The 10,237-nt window shown below is 40.2% G+C and overlaps 1 protein-coding gene across 1 annotated transcript; it reads right to left on the bottom strand.

The window, feature by feature from the left end:
- Positions 1-8,979: 8,979 nt before the first annotated feature.
- LOC144219722 (olfactory receptor 1A1-like) lies at positions 8,980-9,909 on the bottom strand. Its single transcript, XM_077749816.1, has one exon. The coding sequence runs from the start codon at positions 9,907-9,909 to the stop codon at positions 8,980-8,982; it is 930 nt and encodes a 309-aa protein (XP_077605942.1).
- Between the last annotated feature and the right edge of the window lie 328 nt (positions 9,910-10,237).

The raw sequence follows: 10,237 nt of genomic DNA, 5'->3' as shown, positions 1-10,237 counted from the left end.
AGCTAGTATTCTTATATCGTGGTTTTAAATTCTAGTTCAGAGATCTTACTTATTTCTGTGTTGATTAAATCCCTGGCCATCATTTCCTCCTTTTCTTTTGGGGTAAATTCCTCCATCTTGTCATTTTGGAAGAAGAAAAAAAGTAATAAAATAAAAAGTTAAAATTAAAAACAAAACAAAAAGTCAAATAAAGGAAGCTAGATCCTAGGTGTGTTTTGATCTGCTTGTTGAAAGGAGCTTGATAGAATAGAGAAAAAGGGAAAGAAAAAAGAGTAATAAAAATTTAAAAATTAAAAAAATATAATAAAATACCATAAAATGATATAAAGAAAATGAAATAGAATAAGAAATTTTAAAAATAAAAATAAAGTAAAAAAATTAATTTTTTTCTTCCTGTATCCAAGAAAGAGGAAGAAAAAAGAAAACAATTTAAGCAAAAACAGGAACAAAGAAAACAAACAAATAAATGAACCAGAAAACAGAATGAAACCCGAATAAAGTTATATACAGTTTCCCTTGGAATTGAAACTATGAAGAACTCTATAGTTCACTAACCAAGTAGAGTGACTCATGATGGTCTTTTAGGGGATTTTCTTGGGGGTGGGGTTGGGTGGGGCTTCGTGTAGAGGCTCCATTCTTCACTAGGTGAGGGCTTCTTAGTTTACTGCGGTGGATCAATGTGAGTGCATGCATGTGTGTGCGTGGGAGAGGTGGAAATGGCTTCACCCAGCTCCCTAGTCTCTGGAGCAGGAACTTTGCACTCTCACTGACCCATGATCACACACCCTTCCTTGGTAGCAGGCCTCTGACTACTCTGTACCTCTACCCTGTTTCTGTCCAAGCTGTCTGCCTGCCAGGCAGCACCTTCTTCCAGAGTTTTTTCTCAGATGAGGATGTGTTTCAAACCCCACACTTCAGAGACCCCCTGGTGGTTCAACCTGAACTGACTCTCTGGAGGGAGATCTCACTGAGCAATGACCAGGGGCCTCCTTACCCCAGAAAATGTTCCTTCTATTGGGCAGTGGCAGAGGTTCAGATATTATGGCAAATCACAACATACAGCTGGTGCCAGGTTTTACTGGACTCTTCTGGCATCTTTGTCCCAGTGTCAGCAAATGCGGCTGCTCTCCACGGTCTACTGGGACCTTTGCCTGCAGGGAGACCATATGGCCTCTACCAAATGCACTCCAAGCATAGGAACCGCTTCTCCCTGTGTGGCACACGTTGCCTTCTCCTGGGGATTTGCCCTATTTCCTCATCAGAGCACAGTCAAGCAGAGCTCAGAACCTTCAGACTTGGGCTCCACTGTTTATAGAATCCTGGTGGTATTGAAACCCTCTCCTTTCTCCCCATCAATGGTTTTGGGGAACAGATTTCTTATTCAGTCAGTCCCCTGTGAGTGTTTTCACTCTTTCTCCATCTCTCCAGCTACTTTCAGGGCAGTGCTTTTCTTGTATGATCCTGATACTCAGCACACTCCCCCTTTCTCTTTCTCTTTCTCTTTCTCTTTCTCTTTCTCTTTCTCTTTCTCTTTCTCTTTCTCTGTCCTCTCTCTGTGAAAATGGCTCCCTACCCTCTGTAGATTTTCTCTCCCCCAGTTCACCTCTCAGCACCACATACCTGTGGAGTTTTGTGGCTCATAAAGTTGTAGGTTAGCTCTATATTTAATTTTTTGAGAAAACTTCATATTGTTTTCCAGAATGGCTGTACCAGTTGGCATTCCCACCAACAGTGCAAAAGTCTTCCCTTTTCTCTGCCTCCTTGCCAACATCTGTTGTTTCCTGAGTTGTTAATTTTGGCCATTCTGACGGTTTTGATTTGTATTTCCCTGATGATGAGTGATATTGAATATTTTTTCACATGTCTGTTAGCCATCTGGATGACTTCTTTCAAAAAAGGTCTATTCATGTCTTTTGCCCATTTCTTCACTGGATTATTTGGGGGGTTTTTTGGTGCGGAGTTTGATAAGTTCTTTATAGATTTTGGATACTAACCCTTTATCTGACATGTCATTTGGAAACATCTTCTCTCATTCTGTCAGTTGCCTTTTAGTTTTGTTGATTGTTTCCTTTGCTGTGCAGTTTTTGTTTTTGTTTTTATCTTGATGAGGTCCCAATAGTTCAGTCTTTTCTTGGTTTTTGTTTCCCTTGCCTCTGGAGACATGTCTAGTAAGAAGTTGCTGTATCTGAAGTGAAAGATGTTGTTGCCTGTTTTCTCCTCTAGGATTTTGATCGTTTCTTGTCTTACATTTAGGCCTTTCATCCACTTTGAGTTTATTCTTGTTCTATACTAGTTTTGTAAGTGATCAATCTAATACTTTCATTATGTTTGATTTTACCTGTGAAGTTTTTCCTTTCATAATTTTCTTACTGTTGAAAATGGCCTTTCCTTGTCATTCAAAGAATTCCCTTTAACATTTCTGTTAACACTGATTTGGTGGAGAGGAATGCCTTTAACTTTTATTTGTCTTGGAAACTATCTCTCCTTCTATTCTGAATGATAGCCTTGCTAGCAGAGTATTTTTGGTTGCATGTTTTTTTTCTTTTGGCACTTTGAATGCATCATGCCATTTCCTTCTGGCCTGCAAAGTTTCTGCTGAGAAATCAGCTTATAGCTTTATGGAGTTTCCTTTGTATTTAACTGTTTTCTCTTGCTGCTTTTAAAATTCTCTCTTTATCACTACTTTTCACCATATTTATTATTATATATCTTGGTATGGACTCTTCTGGTTGATTTTGTTGGGGCCTCCCTGTGCCTCCTGATCTGGATGTCTGTTTTCTTTCCAAGATTAGGTAGGTTTTCAGCTAATACTTTTCAAGTAAACCTCCCCCCACCCACACACACACTTTTTTTCCTTCTGGGATCCCTATGATGTAAATATTATTGACTTGACAATACTGCAGAGTTTCCTTAACCTGTTCTTATTGTTTTATTATTCTTTTTTCTTTTTGCTATTCAAGTTGTTTGCTTTCCATTATTCTTTCAGCTCACTGATCTATGCTTCTGACTCCCATAATCTGCTCTTGATTCCCTCCAGTGAATTTTTAACTTCAGTTACTGGGTTCTTTATCTTTGATCATTCATTTTTATATTTTGTATCTTTTTGTTGATAGTCTCACTGAGAGCCTTTAACTCTTTTCTCATGTCCAGTGAGTATCTTTATGACCATTACTTTGAGTTTGTTACCAAGCATATTGCTTATCTCCATTTAATTTAGCTCTTTGATGTGGTTTTGTCCTGTTCTTTCATTTGGGACATATTCCTCTTTCTCCTCACTTTGTCCAACTCTCTGTGTTGGTTTCTGTGTATTAGAAAAGTCAGCTATGTCTACTGATCTTGAAAGTCGTTGCCTTCTGAAGAAATCATATGATTGTCTGTAGCACAATATCCCTGTTTACCAGAACTAGGTATTTCAGGGGTGTCTCCTATGTAGGTTGTTTTCACCTTACTATTGTGGCTGGGTCATGTTTGTCTTCAGTCCAGTCAGCTGCAATGGCCAACTTTGTCTCTTGTGGCAGGGTTTTGTTCCTGGGCTATTAAGGGGCCAGTATGGGGCCTCAGTTGGGCAGTGTCAGCAGTCAGACCAGATGCCTGTCCTCAGTGCATGTGCCAGGGTGGCAGGCAAACCGAACTGCATAGTTCTCTTCCTGGGTCATCCCTTAAAAGGCTTTAATCTGTGAGCACGGTCTGCACTCAGATCAAATGTCTGCACCCAATCCTTTTGCTGGGGCTACAGTGAGCACAAACTTGGGGGCCCTTTTCCAGTGTTGGCTCTTAAAAAGATTTTGTTGGTGGGCAGGGCTGGCAGTCGGATCATGTGTTTACCCCATTCCATCTGCTGGGGCTGCAGGCAAATTGGTGTGTGTGGTTTTCTTCTCCTTTCCCCAGGGAAGAAGTCACTTTGGACTGTTGCTTGTCCCTCCTGGATCTGCTTGCAGGATGTGCCACAGCAGAAACCACTTTGGAAGGATGCCTGCCAAGTGGCATGCATTGGGTTGGGTAGGTTTATAGAACAGAAGGGCAGGGCACAGGGTTTTACCAAGGTAGATGAAGGGTGTTTTCACTGGCTCCTGCAAGTTATGGGTCTCTAGACTGGGGAAAGGGGAAAGAAATTATGCCTAACAGATCTTTTGTTCTTGAAGACGTCTCCTAAGGGTCCCTGCCCCTCCAGCGATGTTTTGAAATTAGTAAATAAAATTCCCTCACATATTTCCCACCTGTTTCATTTAAAAAAAACCTTTTTTTTAACATTTTTATTTATTTTTGAGAGATGGAGAGAGGCAGAGTGTGAGAGGAGGAAAGGCTGAGAAAGAGCCTGACACGAGGCTCGAACCCACAGATTGTGAGATCTTGACCTGAGCTCAATTTGGACGCTTAACCGGCTGAGCCACCCAGGTGCCCCTCCACACCTGTTTTCAAACTACTGCTTCTATGCTGTATATTGGTGTGCCAGTTATGCTGGGTCTTTGAGGGTGGGGACTCAGTTTCCTATTACCTTCTAGCTCTCCCATAGCCAGGCCTCCTGATTTTTATTTTTTTATTTTTTTATATTTTTATTTATTTCTAGGAGAGAGAGAGAGAGACAGCATGAGCAGGGGAGGGTCAGAGAGAGAGGGAGTCACAGACTGAAACAGGCTCCAGGCTCTGAGCTGGCAGTCAGCACAGAGCCCGACGCGGGGCTCGAACCCACGAACCACGAGATCATGACCTAAGTGAAAGTCGGACGCTTAACCAACTAAGCCACCCAGGCGTCCCAGGCCTCCTGATTTTTAAAGTATCCTGTTTTAAGCCCCACTAACTGTAAAAACTCTGGGAAGTTAAACCTTACTACTTTTCAAAGCCAAATATTATGGGAACTCATCTACCTAGTGCAGGTCTTCCATGTCTGGGATCCCTGATGTCTGCTCTTCTCTCTTCTCTGTGTTTGCGGAGTCCCTCCTGTTAGTGCTTAGTCTTGCTGGGAGTTTGGTTCCTGACCCCATCTCCACCCTTCTACCCTTCTTAATGTATGCTCATCTCTAAGATTAACTGTAGAAAGTCTGTTTTGCCAGTCTTCAAGTAATTTTCTGGGTTGGTTGCCTTGATGTGGCTATTATCTAAGTGTATCTGTGGGACAAAGTGAGATTAGGATACTCCTACTCCACCATCTTTCCGGAATTCTCTGCCTTTTTTTCTTAATACATTTTTATTGCATATATATATTTCCAGAAATTTTTTTGTTTAGCTATTTATAACCTTATAAAAGAATATCAATAATAATTGTTAGGGATTTACTTTTTTTTTTAACCTAGGGCTATCCTTTATAGGATATAGGTTATACTAATTAGCAGTCAGATGTAGAGGTACATATGTTGAGATCCAGTTGTGTCCTGAGGGCAAGACCCCATGGAGGTGGAATGTGCTACCATTGAGGACCATGAGAACTTTCACAAACCTGAAAAGTCTTCTAAACTGGTTCTTTGAGAGTGTTTGTGGAGCTTACCTCCAGCTAACTCTCCCTTCCCCAGAGGCTGGTAGGAGGGCTTGGAAGTTCCAATCTGATAATCTCTTGGTTTTTCTAATGGCAAGCTCCATCTTGAGGCTATATAGGGAAGGAATTTACATTTTTAAATATTACTATTATGTTGCTCAGATTCAGTAAAATGTCTCTGTGGGCCATTCAGGAAACAAAGGTTATCTACTGTCTGAAGAGACTGACCCAATTACTAAGGACATTTTGTTGCCTTTACACAAAAGGTGCAAGGAGGACCATGTCTAGAACTATGTATGGGGTGACTTCTGTGTTTCCATGCCCAATAATAGAGATTAACAGGAATTACAGCATCCTGATGATGATGGTGATGATGATGATGATAAAGGCAGTACTATTGTAGGCTGAGGCCCCTCAGGAATGAAGGTCTGAGTCATCTCAGCAGGTGAAGACCAAGTGGTAGCTGTTTGGCAGCTGCCCTCAGAGACAAGGGCATCTGAGGTCATCCCTCAGACATGTGGTCATCCCTTTTCTAAGCTCCTAGGTTTTGGTAACATCACTTTTCCCTTTTGTACCTAAGGGAAATGACTTATTTTTGTCGTTAATAATCTCTGGGCTACCTTCACATCCATCTCTTTCTCCTATAGTCTTTTTTCAGGACACACCTATATATCTACTTCTCTGTATTAAATCTTCTTGGTTTAAAAATACCAAATTGGGGTGGGGGGCGTCTGGGTGGCTCAGTTGGTTAGGCATCTGACTTTGGCTCAGGTCATGATCTCATGGTTTGTCAGTTTGAAACCAGTGACAGGCTCTATGCCGACAGCTCAGAGCCTGGAGCCTGCTTCAGATTCTGTATCTCCCTCCTTCCCTTCCCCTCCCCTGCTCATACTCTGTCTCTCTCAAAAATAAATAAACATAAAAAATTTTAAAAGTAACATATGTGGGGCACCTGGGTGGCTCAGTCAGTTAGGTGTCCAACTTCAGCTCAGGTCTTGACCTCCTGATCCATGAGTCTGAACCTCACAGTGCAGAGCCTGCTTCATATCTTCTATCTCCCTCTCTCTCTGCCCCTCCCTCCTGCTCTTGCTCTCTCTCTCAAAAATAAAAAAACATTAGAAAAAATCAGATGTAATTTGTGTTTTCTGAATACGACTGAACTGACTAAACTGACGTACCAGCCATAGACTGTAGTCTTTTCTAGGTAGATTGATAGTCAATCTAGTCAACTGATTCATTGTACATGTGCCTGGACATTGGTACGTGAAGAAATTTAAATTATAGTGTTAAAATTATTCCAGGACAGCATGTTTGAGAGGATCAAAGGGAAATGGCTAAGACAATGGCTTGACATACAGGTACAATATTTTTTATTTGTATTGTAAACATACACATAAATTCCTATGATTACTGTAGGATACAGTAGAAGAAATTAACTTCCCTTGTCCAAATTAAACAGAAGAATAACGTGAGACTGATACAGAGCAGCTAAATGGTATGACGTTCTCCTAAGAACCTACATTCTCAGTCCTTTTTTATACTCTCCTCTTTGGCACTTAATATTTCACTAGGGGAAATATTTGAAACATCTCATGCTATTTGAGTTTACCATAACAACAAAATTAACTTCGTTGTATTCATTGTTTAAAACTAATATTCCAGAGTTCATTTATTTATTTCACACAAATTTACTACATAATTACCTGTCAGCACTAAATGCTCAGTATATAGCAGTGAACACATCAGATCCCAAATCTTCACATTCTCATGGGGAAAGAGAGGCCATAAATTTATAAACATTTTCATTGGTCAACCTTGAAAATTCTCTATACTAACAGCAGAGAAAACCTCCATTTCCTCCATGATTTGGTCAGTCATTCACACAGATTCATAAGCATTTGTAATCAAATCCTTTTCGGTTGGAAAGAAGATAATTGGGATAATTCTCATCCTTGGTGTTTCAGAGACCCAGAGAACATTAAGCGGTGAATAACATCATCTTCCAACATCCAAATTCTTCCGACATGGACAAACCGCTGACAATGTGAATAATCTATAGAAAACAATAATTTTACACTTTTACTGGCAGTTAAAAATAGTAAATAATAAAACAACTTGCACACTGTTCTAAGATACACTCATTTCACCTCTTCAAAATGTTATCCTGTTTGGAAATATACTTAAGGACAATCATTTATATACTATTAATATTTTGAAAAAGTATTATAATTTCCTCATGAATAAAATCAAATCATAGGTAGGAGAGTTCCTCGTTGGTTATTTAGGACCTGCTGGATTAACTATCTCTGTTTAGGAAATATCACCTACGTACATATCAGGGCTGATCATCTGGAATCAAAGTCTATCTTCCCTGGGCCATACTGGAGAAAAAAGTCACATATTTTCAATATTGCTTTTTTTCCTTCATTTATTTGGCACCCTGATTGCTAATAGTGATGAATAATTTGATGATAACTGTATTTCATGCTATAATTAATTAAATCAGAAATTTTATTATGTTAAAATACAAGAACTCAATGAGTGTCATTTTGGTAAGATTTTAGGAAAAATCTTATGCTCTTTAGACACAGCCTAGTTTAATCAATAATACTAAGAACAAAAAGATATTCTTACAAAAATATGTAAGAACAAAAACATCTACTCAGGTCATTTTCTTAAAAGAGTTTACTGGATAGGTAAATAATGTCTAGTCTGATTATGTCTATCATTATCAGATTACAATTCCACCAACACTATTTTTATTTGTTTATCTCACTTTCCACCAAGAGTGATTGGATACACTTTATATTTGCAAGACGGTGAGAGGTACAGTGATATTTTAAGACAGTTCTCTCCCTCAAAGGCTTACAAGCATAGTAGGGGTAATTAGCCTAATAGTAAAAAAAATTGACATTTGAATAGTGGTTTATGGCCTTTTTAAAAGTTTATTTATTTTGAGAGAGAGAGAGAAACCAGTACAGGAGGGGCAGAGAGAAAGAGAGAGAGACAGAGGATCAGAAGCGGGCCCTGTGCTGACAGCAGAGAGCCTGATGGGGCCTTGAACCGTCAAACCATGAGACCATGACCTCAGCAGAAGTCAGAAGCTTAACCAACTGAGCTACTCAGGTGTCCCAGTGATTTATAGCTTTTAAATCATGGACTATTGTGATCCTCACACCCTGTAACCATGGTGGGGCAGTTATTATTATTCCTAATGTGTTCATGTTCATATTCATGTTCATGTAGAAACAGAGCTGCAGACTTTCTCAATTTTACTCTGATATTTGTAACTTACCTGGGACATGACCCAAATATTCCTGTGCTGCTAACAGGACAATACTGTGTACAAAGTGATAATTTCATAAGACATATCATAAGATTTCAGAGAAGAGGAATTTCCAACTGGGAAGGATAAATGTGGCTTCTTGGTGGAGGAGGACATTGGAGCTGGATTTCCACATGCACCTAATTGGTGACTCCAACTGACTCTCCAATATGACCTCCATTGTTTATGAGGATAGTCTTTTGCTGAAGAGTTTTCCCAGGGCAGCCTTCATGTCCTGATTTCTCAGGCTATAAATGAAAGGATTTAACATTGGGATCACTGTCATGTACATAACAGTGACCACTGCATCCTTTAGGCTGTAACTAGACAGAGGGCGGAAATACATGCCCATGACTGTCCCATAATATAGAGTAACAACTGTGAGGTGGGAGCCACAAGTGGAGAAGGCTCTGAGCAGACCCTTGGTGGATGGGACCCTCAGGACTGTGGAAAAGACTCGGACATAGGAGATGATGATGATTAGTAATGGTGCAGAGAAAACACCAGCCCCTAGGTACATCACCTTCACATTAAAACGGATGTCAGAACAGGAGAGCTTGAGTAAAGGGATAGTGTCACAGTAGAAGTTGGCTACTGCCTTGTTGCCACAGAAGGACAGACCAGATGTGAGCAGAGTGTGGGGGAGGGCATTGGCGTTTCCAACCACCCAGGACACGACAACTAACAAGACACAAGTCCGTGGGCTTATAATTGTTATGTAATGAAGTGGGCGGCTGATGGCCACGGCGCGATCATATGCCATTGCCGCCAGGATATAGCTGTCTGTGTTACCCAAGGCAATCATAAAATACAACTGTGCAAGGCATCCTCCAAAAGAGATGGCTTTGCTGTGCAACAGGTGGTTGACTAGCATTTTAGGGATAGTTACAGAGGAGAATAAGATGTCAACAAAGGAGAGGTTGGCAAGGAAAAAGTACATGGGGATGTGAAGGCGAATGTCAGAGTGGATGGCCAAGATGATGAGCAGGTTTCCAGTCAATGTGATGGGGTAAATGAACAGGAAGAGGATGAAGAAGAAGTCTTCCTGTTGCTGCTGACCAGTAACTCCCAGGAGGATGAATTCCAGGATAGAAGACTGGTTGTCTTCTTTCATGGCTCCTTTGTTAAGAAAGAGGGAGAGGAATCCATAATTATTTTGTAGTTACCACTAATGTAATGATCTTTCTTACCCATAAATTTTGATTAAGTGACCAGTAATCTTAATGAGTTACTAAACCCAGAACAACCCGCATTTGGGGAAATATCTTTGTTATTCGGTGGTACTGATCAACATTTAGCCCTTGACACTCATGTCTAAGAAGTGAGCACTCTGTGAATCAAAGATACCCATACTCTTCTATCCCAGAACCATCACTCAAACATCTAAAATTTAATCAATTCACAAAACCATTTTATATTGTATGTGCTAGGTACTTTGCTAG

This window comes from Crocuta crocuta, unplaced genomic scaffold, assembly GCF_008692635.1.
Source record: "Crocuta crocuta isolate KB4526 unplaced genomic scaffold, BGI_CrCroc_1.0 scaffold149, whole genome shotgun sequence".
Taxonomy (NCBI): Eukaryota; Metazoa; Chordata; class Mammalia; order Carnivora; family Hyaenidae; genus Crocuta; species Crocuta crocuta.
The sequence above is the reverse complement of the archived record's forward strand: the minus strand, read 5'-3'. Positions and strand labels throughout refer to the sequence as shown.

Coding starts and splice junctions, on each gene's coding strand:
- LOC144219722 (XM_077749816.1), bottom strand. CDS start 9,909: ATGAAAGAAGACAACCAGTCTTCTATCCTGGAATTCATCCTCCTGGGA.